Source organism: Engystomops pustulosus, chromosome 3 (assembly GCF_040894005.1).
Source record: "Engystomops pustulosus chromosome 3, aEngPut4.maternal, whole genome shotgun sequence".
Lineage (NCBI taxonomy): Eukaryota > Metazoa > Chordata > Amphibia > Anura > Leptodactylidae > Engystomops > Engystomops pustulosus.
The window spans coordinates 40,560,554-40,573,583 of record NC_092413.1 but is presented as its reverse complement, the minus strand read 5'-3'; the positions used below and the strand labels follow the sequence as shown (position 1 = coordinate 40,573,583).

Here is a 13,030-nt window from a genome sequence, read left to right as displayed (position 1 = left end):
TTCTAACCTCGCTACTGCCCCCCTCTTACATCTCCTACTTAACACATTTAGCCGATATTTCTCTCTTGCTTTTAATGGGGCACATTTACTTACCCAGTCCTGTTGCGATCCCGTGGTGCCTTGTCCGACGAGTATTCGGGTCTGCCGCGATTCACTAAGATCGTGCGCCCGAAATCCAGCAGGTGGCGCTGCTGCGCCGAGTTCCGCCGGAGTTCACCTTCTTCTTCCTGGTGCATGTGAGTGCTTGATCTTGCAACACAAATCCTTTTTAAATTCCGCGGTTTGTCCTAATCCGTTGGGTTGTCCGACGGCCACGCCCCTCGATTTCTGTCTCGTGCAAGCCGGCACCGATGTGCCAAAATCCAATCGCGTGTGCCAAAATCCAGGGGCAATTCGGCGCAAAACAGAAATATTTGAGAAACCCGACTAAATTGAGCTCCAATGTTAGTAAATGAGCTCCAATGTTTCCTTCTTCTCTGGCTGAGCTACATATTATTGCTACTTCCATGTTCTTACTGGATGTTAACTTATTGGCTAATTTAGCTACTTGATTTTCTTATTTTCTTGAGTTAATATTTGAAAATTGATCTTGAGACTCTAGAACTGATTGCTTATATGTTCATCTATGTTTAAATAAGTCTACTGCTATATGTTTTCTTGCATTCTGTTCTATGGACCTACTTGTCCCATAATGTCAACATTATTTGCTTTAATAAAGAATGATAAAAAAAAAAAGTTATGGTGCAAAGTGAACATCACTAAAATTAAACTCAACAAACTATGACAGAATTACAGGGGTAATTCCCGCACAGTCCTAGGAAACACACTAACAAATCATAAACAAAACATATGGATTCCAAAATGGTACCATCTAAAAATACAAGTCATCAAACAAAACACAAGCTCTCTTTTTAAACAAAATTAAAAAAAAGTTTTTTTGAAAGTAGAGACAAAAAAAAAAAGGCACAACCTAAAGTCTAAAACGTGTTAGGGGTTAAAGGGCAACAGTGACGAAACTAAAAATAAGATTTTCAGACTCAATCGTCCTGCTAGTTTACATATCAGCACCCTCATATTTCTAAATAAACATTTTATACAATTATGAGTGATCATATAACTACGGTAATCTCTATTTCGCAAGTTCGGGATACAATTGTCATGTTACTCGGCCACATGATTTACTCATAAAGAAAATGCAGAACGGCAGTAAACAAAAGTCATAAAACCCAAACAAGCTGAAAAAAATTGACAGATTTTTCATTATTGGACTAGTAAGCAAAACTGTGGCTATGTGGATTCACCACTAGGGGGAGCTCACAGCATATTGATTTATACAGCTCCTACTGAATTTCAATTATTGATTATACATCCGAAAACTGACCCCTGGACTGTTCATCCAGCGAAAACACAGATGGCTCTATGTAAAGGATGGATAACGTATGGATTACTGGACAACCCCTTTAAAGCTCTATATATTGTATTTGATTGCTACAATTACAGCCTTGCAGCGCTGGGGACCTGGGTTCAAGTCCCAGGGTCAACATCTGCAAAGAGTTTTTATGTTCTCTCCGTGTTTGCGTGGGTTTCCTCTGGGTCCTCTGGTTTCCTCCCACACTCCAAAGCATACTGGTAGGTTGTTTAGATTGTGAGCCCCATTGGGAACAGGGACTGATTTGGCAAGTTCTGTGTAGTGCTGCCTAATCTGTGTGCACTATATAAATAAAGTATTATTATTATTATAATAATTATTATTTCTTCACCACATTAACCTGCAGTTTCGGGTCCCACTGAAAGGTACTGTACATAATCATGTCCAATATTACTGGACAACCCCTTTAAGTAAATTGTACATCTTTCAATTATGCTGGCAAACCAGGAAAAAAAAAGGAATACAATCAAGAATTTAAAACAAATTTATAACATTGAGAAATATAGAATGTAACTTATTACATAACAGAAGACTCGTAGGAGTTAAGTAAATTGTGAAATGGATTTTTCCAGTTTTATGCAATGAATAATTCATCACCACAGTGAAAAGTTCTGCAACTTTGTATCATCTTCAAGACTTCTTTTTGCAATTTTCACAACAAAAACTTTTCACAGGGGAATACAAAGTATTTTGATTACGGTAGGTAATCCTGTGATCTAAATAAACAGCCCTGGTACAAATCTCCCTCCTCATAGTTTGTCACAATGTAGCAGTTTAGATTACAAATCACGGGTTATTCACACATCCACATCAATAAGTGCCAAAAATATATGATGATATAAAGAAAATGGGAAAAGTCTATAAAAAATATACACACGAGGGCTTGTACCAATGTTATTGCATATCCACTGGATAGGGGATAACAATCTAATTGTGGGGCAAGTGGGGGCAGGTCGAAAATGTGTCCTGCAGTTCCATTCAATAGTATACGCGCCTTAGAATTTGCTGAGCACAGCACCGGACCATCTCTGCCACTCCCACTGAGATACTCCAGCGCTGTGCTCTGCAATTTCAGACATTCCCACATGATTTTAAAGCAACATAACAAGTTTGTACGTTTTCCATTATCCACAGGATAGGGGATAATACTCGTTCCTCACTGTTCCTGAAATGATGAGGGCAGAACATATTATTGACCGGCAGCTCCATCATTTGGAATGATCGGCTGCCCTTCCAATCACTGGAATTCCGTTCTTGTGATCGGTGGGGATCCCAGCAGTCAGACTGTCACCAATCAGATTGTTATCCCATATAGCAGTGGTGGCGAACCTATGGCACGGGTGCCAGAAGCGGCACTCAGAGCCCTTTCTGTGGGCATCCGGGCTATCGCCCCAGCACACCAGACAGGACTCAAAGAATCTTCCTGCAGTTCCAAGCAACTTAAAAGATGCGGCGTTCAGTTATATATTTAAGTGAAACTTCACTACTTGGGTTTGTAGGAAGAGGGAGAATGAGAAGACAGGGACGAATTATCGTTTGAGTGCGGTGGGTCTGTGAGCCCCAGACCGTGCATGACCCGATTTCATGGACTGCCCACAGTGTTGAGAGGTGGACTTTATATCACATCATGGTGATACATGATACAAGGAGTTCCTTGTTCCCTGCAAAACCGCAGCACCAAACTATCTATAATCATGGTAAGGGGGCATCCGTTTTTGAATCCATTTTGGAAGTGAAACATAGAGATGAGTGGATCCAAACTTCACGTGCGGATTTTGGGTGCGCCCGGCTGCCAATACGGCAATATATTCCTCAAACAACCAATCTGGCTGCGATGGGCCAAGGGACACCCCTGCCAATAGCAAAGACTAGTCGATGGTCTTGTTAATTTGCTGGATAGGCTGTTCGGCAGCCAATACGGCTATATTTTCAAGTCGTGTGGGGCATACCCAAATCTGAACAGTAAGTTCGGATCCGCTAATATCTAGTGGATCACAGTGGGAGGGAATATATAAATGGCTGGTGCTACTCCTTCACCTCTGTTCTATCCACTCCCGTTGTAGATTCAAAAAGTACATGCAAAAACCTGAATGTGTAAAAGCACCCTAAAGAACGCCTGAACACACCCGCTCTGCAAAGAGCTCAGCAACATAACATGATTAAATTGAATGGCCACAGCGGCGGTCAATACAATTTATACAATACTAGTAGATTTGTTAAAAAGAAAAGTCTCATCAAATATTATTTTGGGATATTTAAATTTAAGACCCATCCAATCTACAAGACCCTCCACCTTTTGGAAGGTTGAGGTGGGAAGATTCTGTACAGGGACGAATTATCGTTTGCAGGACCTTCTGCTGGGCCCACAATTCTCTGTGTACAGATGGGACACTGGAAAGAAGGTAAAATGATTCAAATTTTCCATCTTATCCTCAGGAGGCCAATATGATCGAACCTTGTTGAAGAACAGGAGCAATAAGTTACTGCTTTAATTTTTAGTTGGCACCCCGCAATAAATAAGGGGGGTTTTGGGTTGTAGTTTGGACACTCGGCCACTAAAAGGTTCGCCATCACTGACATATAGAGTCAGGAGGTGTAGATAGAGCTGGATTATGATTGGAGCCCCTTTTCCGGGCCCACGAATCTACCCGTTGAGGTTACTGCCTAAATTGCAGAAAAATAAGTGGGTTTTGATGGTAGTTTGGGCATCTGGTCTCTAAAAGGTTCAACCACCACTGCTCTATACTGTGGACAGGAGAATAAATGCAAACTCTGTACAACTGCACCTTCAACTTCACTGTGCAAAATGTGCCAATATTGATAAAAGTGGGGCAAGACTTTAATGCAGAAGCCGAATGTAAATGTATTATATTGTTTGGGTATGAGAGCATGTCAAAAATGAGAGGGACTTTTCCCCTCCTCAGTCCCATACATTGCCGTCATATATGTATGAATAATGATGTAATACCGGTTACTTCTCAGAGTGCTCATGCCTAGGTTTCTCTACCACGTAGTAGGAGGGACTATAGATTAGGGACTCATTAGGGGAATCCCTCAAACTTGTTTGACACAGCGAGTGAGTCACCAAGCAGAGCGAGTCTCATGCCAGCGAGAGAACAGCCGCAGATAGTGCAGATAATACAGAAGAGAAAGGAGAAGAAGCTGTAATCATCTGTAAATAATCATCCAGCTGCCATGTGTAAGGGCAGACATCATCGCAATAAAATGTAGATTACAGTTATAGAGATATGGCAGTTTTTCCAAAAATTTTAATAGATTTTATATTCACAAGTGACACAAATTCAATATACTTTCTGGGATCACCACTTGGTGCTATTTAGTAGGAATCCTCAGCCCTGCTCATCTGACACAGTTGCACTGCTCAATGTTGGAGCTCACTCTGATGAGTGCGGTGGGTCTGTGAACCCCAGACCGTGCATGACCCGATTTCATGGACTGCCCACAGTGTTGAGAGGTGGACTTTATATCACATCATGGTGATACATGATACAAGGAGTTCCTTGTTCCCTGCAAAACCGCAGCACCAAACTATCTATAATCATGGTAAGGGGGCATCCGTTTTTGAATCCATTTTGGAAGTGAAACATAGAGATGAGTGGATCCAAACTTCACGTGCGGATTTTGGGTGCGCCCGGCTGCCAATACGGCAATATATTCCTCAAACAACCAATCTGGCTGCGATGGGCCAAGGGACACCCCTGCCAATAGCAAAGACTAGTCGATGGTCTTGTTAATTTGCTGGATAGGCTGTTCGGCAGCCAATACGGCTATATTTTCAAGTCGTGTGGGGCATACCCAAATCTGAACAGTAAGTTTGGCTCCGCTAATATCTAGTGGATCACAGTGGGAGGGAATATATAAATGGCTGGTGCTACTCCTTCACCTCTGTTCTATCCGCTCCTGTTGTAGATTCAGAAAGTACATGCAAAAACCTGTGTGTAAAAGCACCCTAAAGAACGCCTGAACACACCCGCTCTGCAAAGAGCTCAGCAACATAACATGATTAAATTGAATGGCCACAGCGGCAGTCAATACAATTTATACAATACTAGTAGATTTGTTAAAAAGAAAAGTCTCATCAAATATTATTTTGGGATATTTAAATTTAAGACCCATCCAATCTACAAGACCCTCCACCTTTTGGAAGGTTGAGGTGGGAAGATTCTGTACAGAGTAAAAGCTAAGCATACCCACAACTGCCACTGAGAGCATATTCACATGGCAGATCTTTTCCCCAAATTTCCTCCATATGTTTTTAATTGTCATGCAGTTGACATGGGGGTTTCCTATGTAAACAATGATGGGTGTTATACAGGTGGATTTTAGAATGGATTGGGTATATAGGATAGGATAACTTGAAATTACAGGAATTCCCCTTTAAATGACAAGTTTCTATCATGGTTTCCACCGTCTCTAGTGGAGAAGGCATTCAGTTGCTTTCTAGTTCTACTTCCCCACCACTCCTGCTCTCGGTCAGGGTTCCTTTTCTCTTTCTCAGTTTCTTTTCTTTGCCAGCTTTCCAACAAAATATCACATAGAAACAGGTTTACTGCAGTAATATTGTGTACGGTTAGCAGGCATTTGTGAAGGCTTCTCAAGGTCATGCAATGGACCTACCATATGGGTAGAAGCCTTCTGTACGGGTAATAAGTTTATGTACAGTGTCCTATCTGCTTATTGAATAGTAATGTATGTGCACACATTTAAGGTTGCTCAGGAGGTTCACTTGGAGTCCCTGAGGTTGACTTTTAATATTTAGGGTTGCAATTTAATACTGGAAACGCATTTAAACAATACAAGACAACGGGTGATGTTTAGTGATCATATGCATTTCCATAGAAGCACATATGCCATCAGGCCATGGCAAGAATCAAAGCGATACGTATGACTGCACCCTTATTCACATAGCGTGAAAATTTTATACCAGGGAATTGTCTGCCGGCTCAGACAACCTCCTGATGTATCCGATGCGGTTGGCAGTAAAATCTGGTGAGTCCTTGTTAAGCTAAACAGACTACTGTGTAGAGATTTTATCTGGGGTAGTCAGAGGAAAATAGGTATGAAAGGCAGGTATTTTTGGCCTAAGAACACGGATGCCTTAGGACGTTTTTGCGTCCATAGTCCTTGGCTGTAATCTCCGGTCCTGTACTATTCTTAGCCTTTTTCTGAAGTTTATGGGGGCTTATTTACTAAGGGTCCCGCGGCCGCATTTCTGTAGGGTTTTCCGACGTTTACAGGGATCGCGCTGCTGGGACAGGGATTTAAAAGGGGATTGTGTCGCACGTGACCAGATTTGGATTGGCGCATCGTCTCCGGCTTTCATGTGACATGAAATCGGGGGGAGTGGCCGTCAGACAATCCGACTGATTCGGACAGAGCATAGGATTTAACTTTAAAATTGTGTCGCAAGCCATGCGCTTACATGCACCGGGAAGAAGAAGATGAACTCTGGCGGACGTGAGCGGGGAACGACATATGCAGGATATCGGCCGCATGATGTAAGTGAATCGCAGCACAGTGCATTATTGTCAGACGCTCTGGATCAGGGAATACACCGGGTAAGTAAATGTGCCCATATGAGTCTTCAGTTCATGCAGGTTGTCAACAGTTTTTACAGTCAAGATCAGTTAGGAATTCTGGAAATATTTCCTCAGGGTTAGGCCTGTTACACACGAACGTGTGTAGAGGACGGGAGTCCCTGCATTATATAGAAATATAATTGTTCACTCTGCCAACTGTATCATGTCCTTTATTTGTCTGTGCACGGTCATGGTGCGGTGAGACAACAAGTTATTACCTTTTATGTTAAAAACCTGTATATTTAAAGTGACACGGAAAAAGCGCTGCTCTACCATATAGAAGTTACCAACAGCAATTGTTTACATTCGACTATCACACTGACTTGTAAAGTATTGGAGCATATTTTGCTACAGTGATCTGTCCTAATAGTTTTGGCTGAATGCTTTCTATGTACAGACCCATGCAGCTCATATATGTATTGGATAGTGACTAGTAATTCTTCATGTGATTTATTTACCCACTACTAGGGGTGGTTTGGATATTATCCCTGGTTGGAAGAGGTGTTCTATTGGTCAACCTTACATGGATGAACCAACTATTTGTACATTATATGTACCTTGTACATTTTTTAAATTGCTTTTATTGTGTTTACCCTCTCGTCACAAGTCATTTTTACGTGAATAAAGCTTACTTATACGACAATTGCCTGATGATACACTTCCTGCTTATTTATATTATATCATGCACAGTAAAGAAATCAGAGAAGGGATTCAACAAACATCTCCGCAGAACATCAGTGTTTTTCTGCTGTGCTATAGGTCTGTACTGATGGCCAGGCAGGGATTGTAGTGCTGTGCAGTTCTGCCCTTATATCACATCACTCCCTGAATAGCTACAAATACCATTCACTAACATACTTGACGATAAAATGTAACTTTAAAGGGGCTTTCCAACCACAATGAGTCTTAAGTGAACGTATCTGTGGGTATCACATCATCAGACCACCTTCAAAACTAGAACAAAGGTTGTGCCATGCTGTAAAGCACAGAAACTAGTTTAGATTTTACTCTTGAGAATGGCACCAAGCCCATCACTTTGTTTTAGAAATCTCAGCGGTTCTGCTCCCGTAGGTTTTGGCATGTGAAACTGTGGTGGGAAAACCCCTGTGACCGAACACAAGTATTTCACTCCATTACTGGTATTAGTGCTCCCTCTGCTGGTAAACTGAGAAATTTCTCTAAGACCAAATTTTGGGTTCTAATTTTGATCTATTTGAGAGGTTTGACGGAATAAAGATTTTAAATGAGTTTCAGTTGTCAAGCCCTCTTCCCTGGAGAAAAAATACAGTTTAAAATTCATGTTTTTTGAACATGCACTTAGCAATGCATTTAGAAATTGTCTATACATGGTCTCCAATAGAAACGTGACATGAAACAATTACATGGGTTTTCCCACCAAGCAAGTTAGGCTCTATCCACAGGATAGGACCTAACTTGCTGATCTTGGGGCTCTCAGTGACGAGACCCCAACAGATCACGAGAAAAGAAGGGTCGGATGGGGTCTCAGGTACCACTGTCGGACCCCTTGCCTCTCCTGGAGGGGCGCAGGAGTGGAGCAGATGGCCGAGCATGACCGCTCTGCTCCATTCCTCTCTATGGAGCTGACAGAGATTGCCCTCAGTTCCATAGAGATGAATGAGGTCATGCACATCCGTCTGCTCCATTACTCTTGAGGAGAGTCAAGGGGTCCGTTTTCATTAAGCATTCCAAATGACAGCTCTCTTTAATTATTTTGGTTAGTACGATCAAGGAGATCGTAGGTTTCATTTGTTCTTAGTAGATTTTAAAAAATTGTAAAATGTTTTGTACAAAAAAAAAAAAGAATTCTTGCCATATTCTGAAGCCAATAACTTTTTCAAACGTGAGTGTATGGAGCCGTGTAATTTTTTGTGGGACGTGATGACGTTTACATTGACACCATTTTGAGGACTGTATGGCCTTTTGGTTGTTTTCTATTAAAAGTTTGTGGTCTGTGTCATCACTGTGACATCTGTTGACGAGACGTATGGCCACAAAAACGCTCCATGTTTTACACGTTTTTGGGAAGAAAAAAAAAAAAAAAACTAAAATGGAGGGCTGGTAAATGATAATCCAACCTCTTCAAGTGTCACATGAACATGTAGCCTTACAGTGTATAGAAATGTAGAGTCACCTGCCCAGTCACCCTCTCCACAGTCAGGTCTTACTATAGTCTCAGCCAGAAAACCAGCAAAGACTATAGGTGAAATCTTTGTCAGCTCTGAACTGGTAGCGCACTTCCAGATCTACTAAAAGCCAGAGCTTCTTAGTATTTCCGGACAGCAGTGCGCCGGAAGGGAAGAAATTAGACCTGCGTTCAATCTGCTAAGTCTTAATAAATTCCCCCCATTGTTGGAGGCCCCTTAAAGAGGTAACGTTAACATTGACTTATTCCTAGCACTAGAAATGCTAAAAAAAAAAGATAAATATTTCCTTACCTCTCTCACTAATAGTTGCGGTGGCAGGGACACTGAGAAAACAAAGTCTTGAAACTCGTAACCAGCAGACTGGACTTTATGGAAAATCTACAGCAAAAATAAGAAGTATATAGTCAATAGCCATAGAAATTGCATATAGGACGTTTATGTCACCACCATTTAGATGTTTTTGTGTTGTATAAATCAGCATTATAGGTTGGACTTGATGGACCTGCATCTCTATTAAACTTTATATGTTATAATAAAAAGAAATAAACTGTGGATAATAGAATAGGAGGTTACCAATTTACCTGGTAAAGTCATAGCCAACATGAACAACCATATTGGGTGCCGCAATCCAGCCATACAAATTGGGGCCAGATCACAGCCCCATTCAGGTGCATTACCCCTGGTCATGGTGCGGTGAGCACCATGGAGGGAGGGGGGCAATTAATGGTTCTATATTCACTGAGAGACTCCTGTAGAGCAGATCAGAACTGGTGGAGTTTTCAACTATAGTTTCTCCCGGTTTTCCTATAGTGAATGTGACAAGTCGGGCATTCACACCCCTGCCCGCTCTCCGTCCAGGCACGTGGCATGTGGCATGTGGGTCAGAGAATGGTTGAAACTGGCAGGGACGTGGGGGGGGGGGGGCGGTTTATGTGGTTTTTCCATTAGAAAACTGTTGGAAAAGCCATAATGGCTAGAACGTAGGAGGAGTGTTTAAACTTGAGACCTGGGGGGTGGGCAACTACACTTGTGCAGGGCAAATAGACAGTGTAGATAGAGAGCTGGGAAGAGTCATAGTCCATGGGGGAGGAAGGGGGGCTGGAATGAGATTGGGGAATAAGGACAAAAGGAATACGGACAGGGAAAACCATATAAAGTGTATGTACACAAATGCCAGAAGCCTCACAAACAAAATGGAGGAACTGGAACTCTTGATGTTGGAGCGGAAATATGATATAGTGGGTATCAGCGAGACATGGCTGGACAGTAGCTATGACTGGGCTGTTACTATAGATGGTTATAGTCTTTTTAGAAAGGATCGTATAAATAAAAAAGGGGGAGGGGTTTGTTTATATGTGAATTCTTGCCTCAAGCCCGTCCTGCGAGATGACATCAGTAACACAAATGTGGAGTCCCTATGGGTGGAGATAAGAGGAGGGAAAAAGAATAATAAAATATTACTAGGGGTTTGTTATAAGGCTCCAAATATAATGGAGGCAGCAGAGGAAATGCTGATAAGTGAAATGGATGCGGCTTCAAAGCATGGTGAAGTACTTATCATGGGGGACTTCAATTACCCAGATATTGACTGGGGGGCAGAAACCTGCAGGTCCTTCAAAGGTAGCAGGTTCTTGTCAACAACAAAAGACAATTACCTGACGCAAATAGTCCTGGAGCCAACAAGAGGGGGGGCACTGCTGGACCTTATCCTGACCAACAGACCTGATAGGGTATCAAAACTACAGGTTGGGGGGAACCTGGGGAATAGTGATCATAATATCATTGATTTTGTACTGCGGTTTACTAAGAACGTTAGGGAAGGGGCAACCAACACTCTAAACTTCAGGAGGGCAAACTTTCAGCAACTAAGGGAAGACCTTAAGGGCATAGACTGGGATAATGTTCTCAAAGACAAAAGCCCCCCCCAAAAATGGAAATTTTTCTCATATATTCTGAAAAAGTCCTGTGAGAAACACCTACCTTATGGGAAAAAGCATAAGAGGAACAAGAAACAGCCAATGTGGCTAACTAGTCTTGTAAGGAAAGCAATAAGCGAGAAAGATAAGGCGTTTAAGGTGCTTAAACGTGAAGGTAGTGATGAGGCATTACAGGATTATAGAGAGAAAAATAAATCCTGTAAAAAGCAGATAAAGGCTGCAAAAATAGAGACTGAGAGAAAAATTGCCAGAGAGAGCAAAAATAATCCCAAATTATTTTTCAAGTATATAAAAGATAAGAAACTAAAAACAGAGAGTGTGGGTCCCCTTAGAAAAAACATGGGGGTCATGGTGGAAGGAGATGAGGAAAGGGCCAATCTACTGAATGTTGCCTTCTCAACTGTCTTTACCCAGGAAAATCCCCTAGTGGAAGACACAATGAGGAATAATGTAAATTCTTTTTGGTATGTCAACAGTTTAACCCAGGAAGAGGTACGGCGGCACCTCGCAAGCACTAAGATAGATAAATCACCGGGGCCAGATGGCATACACCCCCGGGTTCTGCATGAACTATGTACCGTGATAGACAGACCGTTATTTTTAATATTTGAAGATTCACTGAGGACTAGTTATGTTCCATAGGACTGGCGCATAGCAAATGTGGTACCTATATACAAAAAAGGATCAAAAAGCGATCCTGGAAACTACAGACCCGTGAGTCTAACTTCTGTGGTGGGGAAAATATTTGAGGGGTTTGTTAGAGATGCTATCCTGGAGTATCTCACTGTGCACAACCTTATAACCCAGCGTCAGCATGGGTTTATGAGAGATCGGTCCTGTCAGACTAACCAACTGATTGGTTTCTACGAGGAGGTAAGATCAAGACTGGATCTGGGGGACGCTGTGGATGTTGTATATCTGGACTTTTCAAAGGCATTTGACACCGTGCCCCATAAAAGGTTGGTATATAAAATGAGACTGCTGGGAATAGGAGAAATTCTGTGTATTTGGGTAAGTAAATGGCTTAGTGATAGAAAACAGAGGGTCGTCATTAATGGCACATTCTCAGATTGGGTTGAAGTTACTAGTGGAGTGCCACAGGGGTCAGTATTGGGGCCACTTCTTTTTAATATTTTTATTAATGACCTTGTAGTGGGTTTACACATACAAGTTTGAATATTTGCAGATGATACTAAGCTGTGTAAAGTAATAAATACTGTGGTCGATAGTTTAGCATTACAGAGAGATTTGTGGAAGCTTGAGGAGTGGGCAGAGAAATGGATGATGAGATTTAATGTAGATAAATGTAAAGTTATGCACTTGGGCCATGAAAACAAAAAAGTATAATTATGTTCTAAACGGTCAATTACTTGGTAAAACTGGAGCTGAAAAGGACTTGGGGGTATTGGTGGATGGTAAACTTAATTTTAGTGACCAGAGCCAGGCGGCTGCTGCCAAAGCAAATAAAATTATGGGATGTATCAAGAGAGGAATAGATTCTCATGATAAAGACATAGTTTTGCCCTTATACAAATCCCTGGTCAGACCACACATGGAATATTGTGTACAGTTTTGGGCACCAGTCTATAAAAAGGATATAGTAGAGCTGGAACGGGTGCAGAGGAGAGCAACCAGGATTATTAGGGGAATGGGGGGATTAGAATACAATGACAGGGATTATTCAGTTTAGAAAAAAGACGACTGAGGGGAGACCTCATTACATTGTACAAATAACTGAACGGACAGTACAAGGATCTCTCCAAAGATCTTTTTATACCTAGGCCTGTGACAAGGGGGCATCCTCTACGCCTAGAGGAGAGGCGATTTTACCATCACCATAGACAAAGGTTCTTTACTGTACGAGCAGTGAGACTATGGAACTCTCTGCCGCAGGAGGTT

At 41.8% G+C, this 13,030-nt stretch overlaps 1 protein-coding gene across 3 annotated transcripts in view; it reads right to left on the bottom strand.

Moving 5' to 3' along the window:
- Positions 1–13,030, bottom strand: part of PUS10 (pseudouridine synthase 10) — a 49,186-nt gene that overhangs the window by 31,489 nt on the left and 4,667 nt on the right. For all 3 annotated transcript variants that reach the window (XM_072140579.1, XM_072140581.1, XM_072140582.1), the window contains one exon: positions 9,486–9,572. In XM_072140579.1, coding sequence (XP_071996680.1) covers positions 9,486–9,572 — 87 coding nt within the window. The remainder of the gene's footprint in view (positions 1–9,485; positions 9,573–13,030) is intronic.